Source organism: Leptopilina heterotoma, unplaced genomic scaffold, assembly GCF_015476425.1.
Source record: "Leptopilina heterotoma isolate Lh14 unplaced genomic scaffold, ASM1547642v1 Lhet_0, whole genome shotgun sequence".
In the NCBI taxonomy this organism is placed as follows: Eukaryota; Metazoa; Arthropoda; class Insecta; order Hymenoptera; family Figitidae; genus Leptopilina; species Leptopilina heterotoma.
Genome location: NW_025110811.1, coordinates 2489070 through 2506336, shown reverse-complemented (window position 1 = coordinate 2506336; position 17267 = coordinate 2489070). Strand labels below are relative to the sequence as shown.

Here is a 17267-nt window from a genome sequence, read left to right as displayed (position 1 = left end):
TTTATAAAAATAATTGAATTCCTGTGATGAATCTGAAATAATTCAAAAATTGAAATTGACATAATAACAAATTTTATAATTTACATAATAAAGTAATTATAATAATAATATGGCACAGTAATAATATTTTTAAGTTTTTATTGTTTTTTAATTTTATTGTTATCATTATTATTATTATGATTACTATTATTTACTTAATTATTGAATTCGAATCAAGAGAATATTTTGAAGTTACGTGCTATATACAGTGACTAATTATTAATAATTATTTGCAGGGTTTGTTGTCGTTCACCAATTATACCGGCACGACCAACTTATTCTTCGGAAATGCTTAATGACGCAAATAATGATGATCTTCCAGATTCCACGAATATATGGACCAACCCAAATGCTCACTCAAATTCTCCAAATTTTTCCGTCTCCAGGGTATTTCAACTTTATTATTTTTTAAATTTTGCTTTTTTTCTCAAAACCCAATTGGACAATTTTTAATTTGGAAAAATTATTTAACATTAAAACTTTAATTAAAGTTAGATTACTTTTTATTTATTTACCAAATTTATAGTAATAGTTCTTTAATTATATTTTTTTTTCATTTAGTTCTTTCATTCTTTGTTGTTAAATTTTAAATAATATTTTTTTATTTTATTTTTTGAACATTTTATTTACAAAAAATTTGTTTAAATTGAAATAAGTATTGAATGTAAATTTTTAAAGTCATTAAAAATATGGAAATTTATATTTTTTTTTTTAAATTGTTGTATCAAAATGTCGATCATTTATAGTACACCATTAATGAAATTTTGTACGATGAAATTCATTTATAGGTGCATATATAATTTTTTATAACTCATTATAATCGATTTACTCGAGAGAGAACTTTATAACCGAATGATTTACATTGAGCGAATTTCAATAAATCATGGGCGATACATCGTGTTTTCTAATTTAAGCCACGTTACTGGCGTAAATTTATGATTTGCTTCTTTTTTTTCATTTTAGCTCGTTTTAAAATTCTTTCTTACTTCCATTAAAGATCTGCAATAAAAGTTCGATTAATTTAAAATTATGTTGCGTAAAAATTTGAATATAACACAATTTTCGTTTAACAATTTTCGATAAATAAAAATTTGAATATGTAACAATTTTTTAATTCGATTCTCATAATTTTTTTTAAACTATTTGTTGTGTTTGTTTGTTATTTAAGAACTAAAATTTGTTCATTTGATTTAAATTTGTTATTTGGAGAATTATTCATTATTATTTATTCCTGTATTTATTTATTTATTTGCATTCATTTTTGTGAAGTAAAAAAAATTGCATAAAGAATTGTGTAAAAAAATATTAATTTTTTAACTACTGTGAATTCATTAATTAAATTTTTTCTATTTTTTCAGGATCTTTTAGACGCAAATGGAATTTCTAAATACGGGAGTGTTATGCCACAGAAGGTATTGAAGGAATTGGACAAACGACGAATTATTGGTAGCGTTAATAATATTGCCGAGGCCTATAAAGATAAAAGTCATCATCGTCGTCATAATTCTTGGGATAATGGAAACGAATCTTTTGCGAGTCCGGATCAAATAATTTCTCCCGTTAACGGAAGTCGGTGAGTAGTTTTTCTTTTATCTATTTTTTTCAATAATATTTTAAGATAAATTTGCATTTTCTTTTTTATTTCGTTAAATTTGTTCTAAGAAGGTTTATATTTATTTTTTATTTTTAATTTAACGAATTGGGTAGATTTTTTAATAACAAAATATTTATTTCTATATTGATTTTCTTTGCAAGAAAGAATATTTGTAAACTTTTCATTTTGAATTTTTATTTAAATATTTATTTGGGGCTTATTAATTTTCTCTACAAAAACGAATTTTAAAATTTTTTATTTTTCACTTTTCTTTATTTAAATTTATTCGATTTAAATTTTTAATTTTGATTATATTGGTTTTTTTGCAAAACACAATTTATAAACTTTATTGTGCACTTTTTTGTGTAAAATTGCATTGCATGTTAGACGATTCGATTCAAATTGTTTCATTTTCTATTCGATGAGTTTTCAATTATTTGGTTGCGCAAAGATTGAAAAAGTAAAATAATTTATTTTTTTATTATTCAGTAAAATAAAATCTCACTAGAATTCAAACAATTAGAAATAACAAATATCTTTTGAATGAATTTATTGAAACTTCGGTTCATTTTGAACATTTTTTTTATTTTGAACATTTTTAAGAATAGATTTTAAATATTTTGATTTCAATTTATTTTTAGGAATTAGGAATTAATTTTGATATTAAGAGTTTAAGTTTAGATTTTTAAGTTAAATTTATTTATAATATTTATTCCTAATATTTATTTATTAGCTATTTATTTATTTATTTAATTATTAGCATTATGAGAATCGAATTGAAACAAAAGTGTGACAGCAAACAAAAAATGAAAAATATTTTGGAATGGTGTGGTTTTTGATAAAATTGGATTTTTTTACCACTATTAAAAGGTGAACAACTTGTGTTAATTAAAATGCAGTAGTAGCCAGAAACGAGCGACGCTACGACGTACGTCAACAGTACCCGAGGCAATAAAGGGAAATGCGTCGAAAATAAATGACATCATGGGTGGACCTGTTTTTTCAAATGTACAATCTTTAAATGGCACTCCAGATTCTATTTTGAGTGAATCATTATTAGAGGGTGGCAACATGTCAGCTCCTGATTCTGCTGAATCTGAAACACCGACTGCACCATTTCCATTATTAACATCGTCGTCACCATTTCCAACAACAACAAGAACAACAACAAACTATCACAATTCCTATGATAATTATCGTGATGTAAAATTATTGTCGAGAACAAATTCACGTTCACGAATTAATGAGAATAATTCTAATTCATCGAAAGATACTAATATACAACGTGTTTTTGGTAGTCTCGTTACGCCTGACGAACAATTTCATAATCAACCAATTTAATTACAAATAATTAAAAAAATATAAATACATGTGGGAAATATATTTAAAAAAATGAGGCGAATGTGTGAATTATAAAAATTAATTTTCATAATATAGAAACTATAGTGCAATTAGTGCAATATGGGAGTGTACAGATTTGATTTTATGCGGAAATAATAATTTATTTTCAACAAATTTTATCAATAGAATTAAAAAAAAATATTCAATGCTTCCTTACTTTTTCTTAATCACTTATAATCGAATACTGGGCTAATTTTTCGATTAAGAGATTTCTATTTACATATATTAACATTATTTTTTCTGATTTATAATTTTATAATTTATTACGTTTCATTTATATAATTATATTCAATTACTAAAAATACTAAATAATGAAAATTAAAGAATGAATAATTTTAAAAAACTACTTTTTCAAAAAGTAAATAATATAAAAAAATTAAATAAAAAATACTCTTACATAATTAATTTAATTTTTGCAGTAGAATTTAATTAAAATTTATTAAAATAATTGAATTGTTTTGACGAGTTTTATTAAAATTTTAGAAAATGATTAAATTTTTTAGAAGAATTATTATTAATGAAAATAATTCAATTCTTTTGAATTTTATTATTTATGAAAATAATTCCATATTTTCTGTAGAATTTTATAAAGTTTTGTGAAAATAATTTAATTGTTTCAACGAATTTTATTAAAATGTTTAAAAATAATTGAATTAATTCCAGGAATTTAATTAAAATTTTTGAAAACGAGTTACATCTTTTAAAAGAATATTTATGTAGAATTTTTTTCAACTTTTTTGAAAATTAATGAATTGTTTCGATTAATTTTATTATAATGTTTAAAAATCATTTAATTCATTCAATGAATTTTATTAAAATTTTAAAAAATGAGTAATTTTTATAGAAGAATTATTATTAATGAAAAAAATTCAATTCTTATGCATTTTATTATTTATGAAAATAATTCCATTTTTTTTCTGTAGAATTTTATTAACTTTTTTGAAAATAATTTAATTACTTCGATGAATTTTATTAAAATGTTTAAAAAAAATTGAATTCATTACAGAAATTTGATTGAAATTATATTGAAAATACTAAATTCTTTACAATAATAAATTGAATTCTTGTAGACAATTTTATTAACATTTTTGAGAAATTAAAATGTTTCGAAGAATTTTATTACAAAGTTTAAAAACAATTGAATTGTTATAAAGAATTAATTAAAAATTGTAACTAATTTATAATTAAATTCCTAACAAGAATTTTATTATTTATAAAAATAATTGAATTCTTGCAAGCAATTTTATTTAAATTGTGTAAAAAATAATTGAATTTTTATAATGAATTTTATTTAAATTTTTGAAAATTATTTAAATTTTTCAAAGAATTTCATTTATTAAATTCTTCGTATGAATTCAAATTAAATAAACGTTTAATATAAATTAAAAACTTATTTAATTAATTTAATTCTTTGCAAGAATTCAATTATTTTCAAACATTTTAATAAAATTCTTTCTAAAAATTCAATTATTTTTATATTTATTTTTTTTATTTTAATTTGAATTCCTATATAATTGTGTTAAAAAGAATTGAATTGAATTTCTATAAAGAATTTTATTAACATTTATAAAAATAATTGAATTTCAGCAAAGAATTTTTTTTCAAATTGTTTTGTAAGTATGTAATTGAAAATTTATAAAGAATTTTATTAAATTTTTAGAAAAGAATTTAATTCTTTAAAAGAATTTTATTAATTAGTTGCAATTTTTTTTAAAATAATTGAATTCTTTAGAAAAACTTTAAAAATTGTATCTAAAATAATTGAATTCCTGCGAAGAATTTTATTATTTTTATAAAAAGAATTATTGAAGAATTGAATTGTGGAGGGTTATTTTATTAAAATAGGTAGGGGAATGTAGTCAAGGTTGGCCTACTGTCTAGGTAGGCCACTCGCGTTTTTTTGTCAAGTTCACTAGCGCCACCTACGCGCATTTTTGTCGAAGCTTGTCTTAGTGAAACCTAACTTTTTGTTCAATTACATTTTCGGAAAATCGAAAATTGTGTTTTCTGTGACGTCGGTACAAAAAAAGCTCAAAAAAAGTTTTGTGCATAATGTGAAAAACCATTAATAAACGATAAAAAACAAATTGAATCGTCAAGGCAAGTATGCAGAAAATTTGTGGGACTCATGGTTGAAAGGAAAACAAAGTAAAAAATCGAATCCCGAAACGTATTTCTTTATGGTTACAACAATTCGGTAATGTTACTTACTGTCAAGGTCGGCCACTATGTGTTTAAAATGCGCAAAGTTGAGGACGAGCTACTTCATTTGCAAAAACTGCAATTCTGTATAACTCATAATATAATTGATCATCTTATTAATATTTTTATTTAATTTTATTAATATTTTAGTTCAAAACTTTTTTTTATTTATATTTATTTTTTTATATTGTTTATTGTTATTATTTTGTTATTTCATTAAGTTACAAACTGTAAACAATAAAGAATCAATTTTCCGTAACTCCAAACATGTTATTTTATTTTTTAACGATTAATGCCCTTTGAATTTTAAACATGGCCGACCTTGACTGTAATGGCCAACCTGGACTACAAATTTTTTTTTTTTTAAATCTTTATAACTTTTTCATTTTTAAACCTGTCAATTTACTTTGTACAGAAAAAATGTTCCTATTAAACAGGACTTTCCAACCATATACTTCAATTGTCCAAATTCATTTTTAAAAAAAAGTTATAAACAAAAGTCAAAAAGGTGGCCGACCTAGACTATGTTCCCCTACATATTAAAAATAATTGAATTTTTATAACGAATTTTATTAGTATTTTTGAAAATAATTGAATTATTGCTACGAATTTTTTCAACATTTTTGAAAATAAATAAATATCAGTTTAAAAGTGAATTTTTTAATGTTTTAAATTTTTAATTTGAAATAATTATTGTTTTGGTTAATTTATTTCAAAATTAAAAAATTTGATTTTTGAAAAAACTGTTTTGTCGTTACAATTTAAATTTGAATTTTTTTTCAAAACGTAAATTACGCAAGTAAAATCGTAAAAAATGTGTTAATTTACGTATAAAACCAGGGATGGGTAGGTAAGAATAATAAGTCGTGTGAACTAGACTTTAGGTTGCAATGTAAATTCTGATTGGATCTTCCTTTTTGGACAAGTTTGTCCACTATCATTACTGCCAACCTGAAATAATAAAAAATCAACTTGGCTGCACTGCAGTCAATGAAAAATAAATTTAAAACCCTGCTCTAGTGTAATTTTTCATTGTAGTTTATCTTTAAAAATAAATAATGTTAAAGGTATGTAGACAATTATTTACAAAGTTTTAATAATTTATTTCTTTGTTTATTTAACATTTTCTATTTCCGAGATCAATTAAAATGTCATTATTTCATGTCTAATATCAACACTTTTAGGTTATGTTTATTTAACAAAAGTAGTCAAATTAATAACTGACGGGGCACACATTTCCGATTAGAATATCCATCTCGTTTAGTTATCTTATTATATCTTCTAGATAGATAATTGTAAAATTTATTCGCAATAATTAGTGAATAGTAAGAAAAATAATAATTAAAAGAATCAAATGTCTAATTATTGAAATTAGATTCTTGAAAAATTAGTGTAGTGAGAAAAGAAAGAAATTTTTCACGTTTCTCAGTTGTCATCCTGCATGACCAAGATGTCTGCTATGTCTGCATCATCAACGAGTGTCGGAATTTCTATTTTGTGTTGTGTATTGTGTTAGTTTAAATAGTTTGTTTATAAATCGCAAATTATACTGAAGATACACCTTGGGAAATTGACAATTCCCATCGCTAGTGCACGACATAAAATAATGAGGTTTTTGGATTTTTCAATTTCCTGACTCCTCGCAGAACGAGGTAAGGGGCTGAGAAACCTCGCCGCCTTTGCTGATTGCTTCGATTTGCAAACAGTGCTTCCGGCTTATATTTGCTATTTAATCTTGTGTCGTTAATCGGTCTCTTCCCTCTAATTGTCTCTTTAATGACGCAGTCACGTTATATTAATAAATTTTACAATTTTTCAATTTCTTTTAAATGAAAAGACGAAAAAACTTTCTCCGTGTCGTCATTTTCAGAGGAAAAAAAAATGTTTTCTTTAGTAAAGAGAGAAAAAAATACTAATTGTTAATTAATTAATTAATTAGAGTTTTATTAATTTAAATATCCTTTTGTCCCTTCATGTTGAGTTTATTCTTTTGACTTTTAAGATGAAGATTTTTTTTATAACTTAATTATTATTTTTGATTTGTTAAATTGATTTTTTTTAATTATAAATTAAAAAAAATTAATTTATTAATAATTAAAATAAAGTTAAGTTTCTGTAAAGTTGTAAATTTTAAATTACCGGATTTTATTTTCCATGACAAGATTTGTTTATATTTACAAAAGTTACGAATTGTTACGAAAAATAATAATGTAATAAAATATTTTTTTTACTCCATTTATGTTTCTTGGAAATCATTTTCGACTTATTTTTAATTTTTGCATGAAAAATTATCACATGAGTTTTTTTAAATTAAACATTTTGAAATCATATTTTGATATAAAATATGTTTTTTAATTATTGTTTTAAATTTTAGAAAATTAGAAAAACTTTTAAATTTTTCTAAATTTAATTTTTAATTTTTGTTTTTTTTTTTTGTTTGGGGGAAATATTTTATTTTATTTATTAATTTGAAATCGTTAATTAGACATTATTTTGATTGCAGAGAATAAATTATATTTCCAATGGCGGATTCAGTGGAAGAATCTACAGCAGATGTTAATGTCTCGCTGTCGGATATTCCAACACCGCAGACCCCGGATAACAGCAGAAATCAAACGAGTGATCTTGAATCACCAGTAACAGAAAGTCCCAAACCCCTTAAGCCTGTTCTTGGTAAATTACAAGCTAAAAAACGGTTAATGGCATTTGTTAAAAATTACACTGCTATTCCTAATCCACTGCAAAAAGTATCGAGACTGAAGCACAAAGGTCACAATAAAAAGAATGCGGAGGAGAATAAAAGCAAAAGTAATTAGATTTATTTATTTTTTTCAAGAATTTTTATTATAATAAAACATTGAAGTCAAGGTGATGGAAAAAAAAGAGAAGAACAATTCTTTCAGCTTTAACTGAATTGTAAAAAATTTGAAATTAATGGAAAAATTTGAGATTATTTCAAAATTTTGTTTGTTTCAGAAGCAGAAAAGGTGTTGGCTATTGAAGAAATTGTGAGGGAGGAGAGCAAAAATAAATTGCTTCTTGCTCAAAGTTTAACAGGTTGTTAATTTAATAATTCGAATAATTTCTAGATTTTTAATTAATTTCTTATTAAATTAACTTCCCTATTAAATTAACGATTTAACCCGAGAATACTCAGGGTGATTCTTTCATTAAGTTCTTTAAAAAAAATTTAATAAAATAAAAATAATTTATTAATTATTTTAATTAAATTAATTTAATTTAATTAATTTAATTTAATTAAATAAAACTTTCAGCGTAACTTTAATCTAAACTTTAATCCTTTCCTATAATTTAATCTAAATGATTGAATTTCATATTTAATTAAATATGATTGTAAAAATTAAATAGTCGAAATTAATTTCAACAAAATTCTAAATGTATTTCTAGATTTTAAAGAAACAATTTTTAAATTCAGATTTCAGTTTTTGTCATCTATTATTGTTTATAAAACAATTTAATCACGTTTTTCAATCTTTTTTTCCACTTCATTGTTATTTAATTAAAATTGAATTTATTTATTTATTCCTTACGAATTTTTGGTCTTTTTAATCAGATGAACGAAGTAATCGAGCTAGACGGGGATTATTGGGTTACCGAAGAAAATCAAACAGCAGAGAAAGAAAGGGAAGAAACGATTATCATTCCAGATCTTCAGACAGAAAATACAACGATAGGTAAGTACTTTTTAATTACCCAAAAAAAAAATTAATAATTAATTTATTCCGAGTTGACGAAATTCATCGAAATCGAAAAAAGTTAGGAAAATCAGGCAATTTCACAGAATTTTATTAAAAATATGGGAAAAATATCGAATTTCAAAAATTACTACAAAAATTTCTGGTTTTTTTTGGTGTTTAAAAACAATTTTGAAAAATTTGAAAACTTTAAATTGGTCTTGAATATTTTTTCAACTTTACAAACTTTGAATTACAATGATTTAGAAATAAGTCGGTTTTTCTCATTTCTATAAATAATTAAAATTATTACAAGAAACTAAATTGTAAAATAAATTTTTTTTAAAAACGTTATGAATTATAATTAAATTAGAAAATATTTTAATTCAAAATTGTTGCAATATTCAGAAATAATTGAATTTCATTTGAAAATTTCAATTCCTGTGAAGAAATTAATAATAAATGTTTGTTTAAAAAATTATTTAACTTTAAAATAATTTCATCTAAAATTCTAAACAAATTAAGTTTCTGAGAAATTTTAATTCAACTTTTTAACGTTACTCAAATTTATAAACAAGTATTATTAAAGAATTATCAAATTAATTGAAATTTTTAGTAAAATTGAATAGAAAATAATTATATAAATAATAAATAATTTTGAATTTCATTAGAGATTTTAAATGATTCAATTTTCAAAGAATTTTGAATAAATCATTTTGAATTTCATTAGAGATTTTAAATAATTGAATTTTCAAAGAATTTTGAGTAAATCATTTTGAATTTTATTAGAGATTTTAAATAATTGAATTTTCAAAGAATTTTGAGTAGATAATTTTGAATTTCATTGGAGATTTTAAATAATTGAATTTTCAAAGATTTTTGAATAAATTTGAATTTCATTAGAGATTTTAAATAATTGAATTTTCAAAGATTTTTGAATAAATTTGAATTTCATTAGAGATTTTAAATAATTGAATTTTCAAAGATTTTTGAATAAATTTGAGTTTCATTAGAGATTTTAAATAATTAAATTTGCAAAGAATTTGGAACAAATAATAAATAATTCAAATTTACAGAGTTAATTTAATTCTAGATTTGCATTGTAATTAATTAAGAAAAAAATTTAATGAAAAAAGCAAACCGGAAATTTTTCAGAAATAATTGAATTTCATAATTACCGAGTAATTAACAATAATTTTAAAAATTATTTAAATTTTAAATAATTTCGTATAAAATTAAGTAAATTTAGGTTTTTAAAATATTTAAGTTCTATTCTTCAAAGATTATAAAAATTAATTAAAAATAGATTAAATCAAAAAATAAATAAAAAATAATTAAATATTTATTTAAAAGATTATTTAACTTTAAAATAATTTCATTTATAATTCTCATAAAATTATGGTTTCTGAGTAATTTTAATTCAATTTTTCAATGACACTTGGATTTTTAAAAATAATTTTTATCAAAGAAATGTCAAATTAATTGAAATTTTGTGAAATTGAATTGAAAATAATTGCAAGTTTCAAAAATAATTGAATTTCAGAATATTTTAAATTCAATTCTTTGAAGAGAATTAAGTGTAAAAATCGGCATTAATTAGATTACAATTTAAATTTCAAATTGCATTTAAAATAATTTTATTTTGAAAGAATTACAATTGAATTTTTGTTAATTAGTTCATTTGAAAAAGATTTAAATTTACCCGCTTGTTTTTAAGGATTAAAATTTGTAAAAATATTATTTTAAGTTCTAAAAAATTATTTTTCTTATTATTAAAACTGCTCGAACTTTAAAAAATTGATTATTAGGTACTAAATAATTTTGTTTTAAAATATTCCAGTTACATATTATTAAAAAAATTATTAAATTGAAATAGAATATTGAATTGGATAAGCAAATAATTGAAATTTTTTAAAATAATTGAAGTTTCCTAGAATTCGATAAGAAATAATTGAATCATTAAATAATTTTACTCTAATTTTTGAAAATAATGAAAGGAAGTGTAGCTAATTTTATTTTTTATTTTTAAAATATACTTATTATTAGACTCTCTTAATGTTTTAAATTAAATTTGTGCTTCTAAAAATGATCTTTTTTAGTTTTTGTAATTGAACTCCTATTGAATTTTTTTTTAGCAATTAGGCAAAAAGTTAAATTCTTTCTGGAAATTAGAAAAAAGTTAAGAAAAAATGAAACCAAAGTTTTGTGGCAACCCTTTTATTACAACTTATAACTTTAAATATATTTATTTAAATTGTTTATTTTCCACGAAACAATTGTCAATTATTATTATTATTTACTTTAGAATATTTATTCAATTTTCATTATAGTTTTTAGTTTGTAATATTTTAAAGCAATTTTCTGAATTTCCATTCATTTAGAAAACGTCCGAGAAGTAGAGAGAGAACAGACGTGCGTTCAGCGAAAGATGAGAAAGATCGTAAAGAAAGTAAAGAACATTCCACTGAAAAATTGCCATCTTCTGATAAAGATACGAAGAAAAAAGATAAGAAGGATGAGAGGGAGAAAAATGAGAATTTCGAAAATGATGAATTTTCGAAAGAAAAAACTGATTTAAAAGTAAAAAGAGATGAGAGTCGTGGTGAAAGTGTTGGTGAAGTGAAAGAAAAAAGAGACGATATTAAAGCAAAAGAGGAGAATAAAGAGAAACAACGCGACGACACAAAAGAAAAACGAGAGAATGATAAGAGCAAAAAGGATGAAACAAAGAGTAAACGAACCGATGAGAAACGAGAGAAAAGAGGAGAATCAAGAAGTAAAGAGACGAGAGATAAATCGAGTAAAGAAAAAGGAAAACGAGATAAAGAGAAAGAATTGAGTAAATGTAATTCGTGGGCAGATTTGAGAAAAGTTGGATTATCGATTGATGAAGTTACTCGGATTAAAAAAGGAGAGAGCGTGGAAAAGTCCGAGAAAGCAAGGTTAGTACTCTTTTTAATCACAATTTTTCTTTTAGAAATTAAAGGAAAAAATTTGCATAATTGCTAATTTTCTTTTTTATTTAAAAAAGAAGAAAATAAACGTTTGAGTACAACTAAATTTTTCTTTAATTATTTTAAATTTGAATTTAATTTGAATTGTCAATTTTTTACTTATTAGAACGCCGCAGGATTTTGCCGATTTATTTGGTCAAATGTTACTACTTGGTGATCATCGAAAACATCGTAGTTCATACGTCGCGGATGGACTGAATGGACCAAAAGAATATCCACCGGAAACTGTTCGTGTAACAAAAGCACGACCTCAAATTCTTTATTCAGAAAATCCGGAAGTTGCACTTCTTCTCGATCGTCGACAAGTGTTAAACGTCGTTCCACCTGAAAGGCGAGAAAAAATGGGCGATATTTGTGAAGCAACTCATATAAAGTCAGTTTATTAGTTTTATTTTGCTTCTTTGAAAAACATTTTTCTTTACTTTATGAATTTATTTTTTTTTGTTAAAAGTTATACATTTTACGAATTTGTTAACAAATATTAAAGTTTAGTTATTTTCTTAAATAAATTCTTGTTTCTTTCAGAAATTTTCTTTATTTATGTCTAAAAATATAATTTCTTTGAATTAAGTTTCTATTTTTTTTTCTTTTCTGTTTTCTGTTTGCTTCTTGGAATTATTTTTCACCTTTGACAGGAAAATTTTTTTTGAGAAATTCCAAATGGTTGAAATTTGAACCGATCGGATTTGTTTTGTATTAAAGAAAATTCGATTTTAGGTCGAAAACACTTAAGAGAAAAATATATTAAGCTTATAAGTGATTTTTAATTTTTAGAATTGTGACTGCAGATAGTGAGGAAGGAAATAAACATCGAGGTTGGTATCGTACAGCGGACTCAACGAAGGTTCAATCTTCGATTAATGTTCAATTTCCAAAATCAAAATGGGACAGTGAGGCAGAAGAAGGGGAAATTGCTGATGAAAATGAAACTCAAGGAACTCCGAGAATAAAGGAGGGACAAAATGATAAACACTCTGCAACGCCTGCAAAATCTGGTAAGAATTTAAATTTTATTTTTAATTGCTTATTTTTTTCTCAAAATTCAAATTCTCTGAATTAAAATATCATCTGCAATTTTTTTTAACATAAATTTCATTTAAAATTAAATTATCTAAACTTTTATTTAAAATTATTTGATGTATAGACTTCACAGCGCTTGTCATTTTCCTCTATTATAAAAAATTACCTTTTCTCCAATTTTTAATCAATTTTTCCCCTTTTTTCCTTTTTCTCTCTATTTTATTTTTAAACTTGAATAAAGGAAATGATTTCTAAAAGTAATAAAATTAAATTCTTACAAATATAAAATTATCCTTCATTTCAATGAAATTTGACAAAACTTTTAATTGTTTCAATTTTTTTAATTATTTTCAAGAATTCAATTATCTTCAAAAAAAAAATATTAATTACAATTTTTTGAAAACCTAATTTTTTTAGAATTTCTACATTTACATTCAAAACTTCAATAATGTTTGTTAAACTATTTAAAAAATTATTATAGTTTATTTTAATTGAAAATTTCAAGTAATTTCAATGTAAAACCTTTTGAAATTTACTTATTTCTAAAAATTACAACTGCAATCTTTCTAATCGTTTTCTTTTATTTTTGTAAATAATTTAAAAGTGTTTCAAAAAATTAAATTCTAGAATAAATTTTCTAAAAACATCAATTATAATGAACTTCGAAAATTTTTTAGTTAAAATCTGTTGCAATATTCAGAAATAATTGAATTTCTTTTAAAAATTTCAATTCCTGTGAAGAAATTATTAATTAAATATTTATTTAAAAAATTGTTTTAGTTTACGATAATTTCATTTAAAATTCTAAACAAATTGGATTTCTGTGAAATTTTAATTCAATTTTTTAACGATACTCAAGTATTCAAAAAAAAATCAGTATTAAACAATTATCAAATTAATTCTAATTTTGTGAAATATAATTGAAAATAATTAAATCTGTTAAAGAATTTTTTCTAGAGATTTTTAAAAATTTGGAATTTTTAAAAAACTTTGATTTGATAATTGATAAATAATTGAATTTTACAAAGAGTCAGAATGAAATGTACTTTTGTTTGTTTTTTTTTGAAAATTTCAATTACTGTGAAGAAATTATTAATTAAATACTTATTTAAAAAATTATTTTAGTTTACGATAATTTCATTTAAAATTCTAAACAAATTAGATTTCTGGGAAATTTTAATTCAATTTTTTAACGATACTTAAGTATTCAAAAATAAATATTAAGTATTGAACAATTATCAAATTAATTCTAATTTTGTAAAATTTTATTGAAAATATTTAAATTTGTTAAATAATTTTTTTTAAAAATGTTTAAAAATATGGAATTTTCAAAAAATTTTAATTTAATAATTAATAAATAATTGAATTTTACAAAGAGTCAAAATGAAATATATTTTTGTTTGTTTTTTCTTTTGAAAATTTCAATTACTGTGAAGAAATTATGAATTAAATATTTATTTAAAAAATTATTTTAGTTTACGATAATTTCATTTAAAATTCTAGACAAATTAGGTTTCTGGGAAATTTTAATTTAATTTTATAATGATACTCAAGTATTCAAAAAAAATTAATTATTGAACAATTATCAAATTAATTCTAATTTTGTGAAATGTAATTGAAAATATTTAAATTTGTTAAAGAATTTTTTTTAGAGATTTTTAGAAATATGGAATTTTCAACAAAGTTTAATTTAATAATTGATAAATAATTGAATTTTACAAAGAGTCAGAATCAAATGTATTTTTTTTTTAATGTAAAATGTTTACTTTTACATTAAAAGTTCTAAAGTACATTTAAAATAATTTAGTTTTGAAAGAATTTCAATTTAAACTTTTACTAATTAGTTAATTTTAAGAAGATAAATGAATAAACAGCTTCGAATTTTTTTTTTTAATAAAAGTTTTGAGAAATCATTTAAAAAATACGGAAAAATTAAGTTTTGCAAATATTCCATTTCTATTTTTTAAGATTATTGTATTTTCATAAACAAATAATTGAAAATTTTAAACATATATTTTTAAAATATTTCTAATTAGTAAATTGGCAAAAATACACTTTTATTAATCAAATCTATTATTTAACTAGAAAATGCACATTTAAAATTTTTCCATATTTCTCTCCTTTTTTAAAATCTAAATTTCTCTTAATTTTCCTTTTCTGAACTTAATATTTATTAATATTTTTTGTTGTGAAGTCCGTATTATGTACCATTTTTTTCGTAATTTTTATTAAAATTATTTTTTGTTTATTATATTTAAATTATAGAAAAATAATAAAACGAATACAGGATAATTGGTTTTTAATAAAAATTTGTTCCAAAGTTTCGTTTATTTATTTGTTATTATTTTAATTTATTTTTTTATTACTAATAAATGGATTATTTCCATTTTCCATAATAAATGGTTATTATTTTAATATATTTTTTTTACTAATAAATGGATTATTTCCTCTGTTTTGGTTTATTTTATTTTTTGCATATTTTATTTATTTCATTTACTTTGTTTATTTTATTTATTCTACTTTTTTATTAATTATATTTAAAATTTGCATTTCTTAATATCTAATTATTTATTCTTATCTTTATTTATTAAATTTATTCATGTGTTTATAATTATTTTTATAGATTCTGACTTCGATTATATTTTTTATTATTTTTGAATTTATTGAAATTTTTTTTTTTGTGGTTTACGAAGTAAAACAAATATTTTCAATTAAAAACTTATTATTCTTAATTATTATAATTTTTAATATTGTTATACTAATTTACTAATTTTTTGTTCGTTGTTAATTCTTGTTGTTCATTAATATTTAATAATTACTGAATAATGATTAATCAATCATTTGCTACACTCCCTGATAAGAGAATCATGTCGATTTCGAAACTTTAGATCAAATTTTTATTAAAAAACTACGATTTATTTATTTAATTTAAATACTATTATTTAATTTTTATTTATTTATTTGATTTAACTTTATTATTTAAACAATATACAGAATTATTACCAATTTTTTCATTTGATATTCATTATTTTCCTTTTTTTAAATTTACCGCGATGGAGTTAAAATTCTTCCTAATTTGAATATTTCGCCGCTAGAGAGAGACACTTACATTCTACCGCGAATTCCTGGAATCGAACTAAAAAATTGTGTGCGGCTTGGCGTTTATACCCCGTTTTGTGTTGTTTGTTCATTATTTGTTGTATTCGTCAATAAATCATGACAGGAAATAAAATAAATTTCCAAAAATGTTGAGTAATAAGTCAGGTGCAGAAATACGTGATTACAATATTGATCTCCTTCTAAAGTTTCAGGAATTACTTAGAAAACGTAAGTAGAGTACTTGGTTCAATGTTTTGTTTTCAATCACTGCGCTCCTGTCGCACGTGCTATTAAAAGTGAAATTTTTTAAACTCTATAAGGTGGGGAATGGACCGAGATGTTTTTTTTAATTTCCCTATGTTTATCTCTCAATATTAGTGTAAAAAAGAAGTGAAAAAAATGACTATTTAGAAGGGGATTTACCCCTTAATTAACGGACAATTTTCATTGCCAATTTGACTACATTTTTCTTGTTGTTATTATTAATTAACGAACAATCTTTGTTGATGTTTCAATCGTTTTTTCTCAATTTAATTTTTTTTTCAATTGTGAATTTAGAAAAAATGGTTAATGTTGATGTTTTTGGTTTTTTTATGACACTAGGACCAAGGTTGTTTGTTTGTTGTTGTAGTGTTTATTTATATGTAACAAATTCGTTTGTTTGTTGAAAAAAATGTCGAATTTATTATCCTTTGTTAGAAACGACTTGTGTTTGTTTTGAATCTGACAGGCAAACACTGGTTTTTCTAAAGAAGGGGAAAAAAACGCGAGTAATCAAAGAAGTGAATGTAGGTTAGGTTATGTCAACAGACCAATTTTTATAGACTTGAAGCAAAACACTTGGAGATATTCGAAAAATTCAATTTATAAAATTTTTTTTATAAAAAATTGTCTCAATACTCTTGCAGGAATGAAATAATAATTCATACAGTTATTTATTTAATAATAATAATAATGTAATTGTTATAGAAAATTTAGAATATTTTCTCGATTTTTGCAATATTTTTGAGAATTTTCCAAAAATTGTATAAATATATCATGAGAAGCTCTTCACCTAATTTTGTATAACTTTAAATAATTTTAACAATTTTAATAAATGAAAAACAAATAAATAATTTAATAATAATAACATTCTTGGCAAAAATTCAAGTATATTAATAAATATTTAAAAATTCTCGTCAAAAATTCAATTATCTTTATAAA

General features: G+C 21.9%; 2 protein-coding genes across 8 annotated transcripts in view; both read left to right on the top strand.

Moving 5' to 3' along the window:
- Positions 1-3175, top strand: part of LOC122506251 (kinesin-like protein KIF12) — a 72185-nt gene extending 69010 nt beyond the window's left edge. For 3 of the 5 annotated variants that reach the window (XM_043618361.1, XM_043618480.1, XM_043618422.1), the window contains 3 exons: positions 276-426; positions 1398-1612; positions 2533-3175. In XM_043618361.1, the coding sequence (XP_043474296.1) occupies positions 276-426; positions 1398-1612; positions 2533-2974 (808 nt within the window). In that variant the 3' untranslated portion in view covers positions 2975-3175. Of the gene's footprint in view, positions 1-275; positions 427-1397; positions 1613-2503 lie in introns of all 5 variants that reach the window. The other 2 variants (XM_043618542.1, XM_043618619.1) reach the window with 2 other exon arrangements.
- Positions 3176-6658: 3483 nt separating this feature from the next.
- The window catches only part of LOC122505771 (trichohyalin-like), a 37692-nt gene continuing 27083 nt past the window's right edge, over positions 6659-17267 (top strand). For 2 of the 3 annotated variants that reach the window (XM_043617690.1, XM_043617634.1), the window contains exons 1-7: positions 6659-6888; positions 7740-8044; positions 8213-8293; positions 8811-8931; positions 11313-11873; positions 12052-12318; positions 12720-12940. In XM_043617690.1, the coding sequence (XP_043473625.1) occupies positions 7759-8044; positions 8213-8293; positions 8811-8931; positions 11313-11873; positions 12052-12318; positions 12720-12940 (1537 nt within the window). In that variant the 5' untranslated portion in view covers positions 6659-6888; positions 7740-7758. Of the gene's footprint in view, positions 6889-7739; positions 8045-8212; positions 8294-8810; positions 8932-11312; positions 11874-12051; positions 12319-12719; positions 12941-16094; positions 16293-17267 lie in introns of those variants that run through there. The other variant, XM_043617762.1, reaches the window with a different exon arrangement.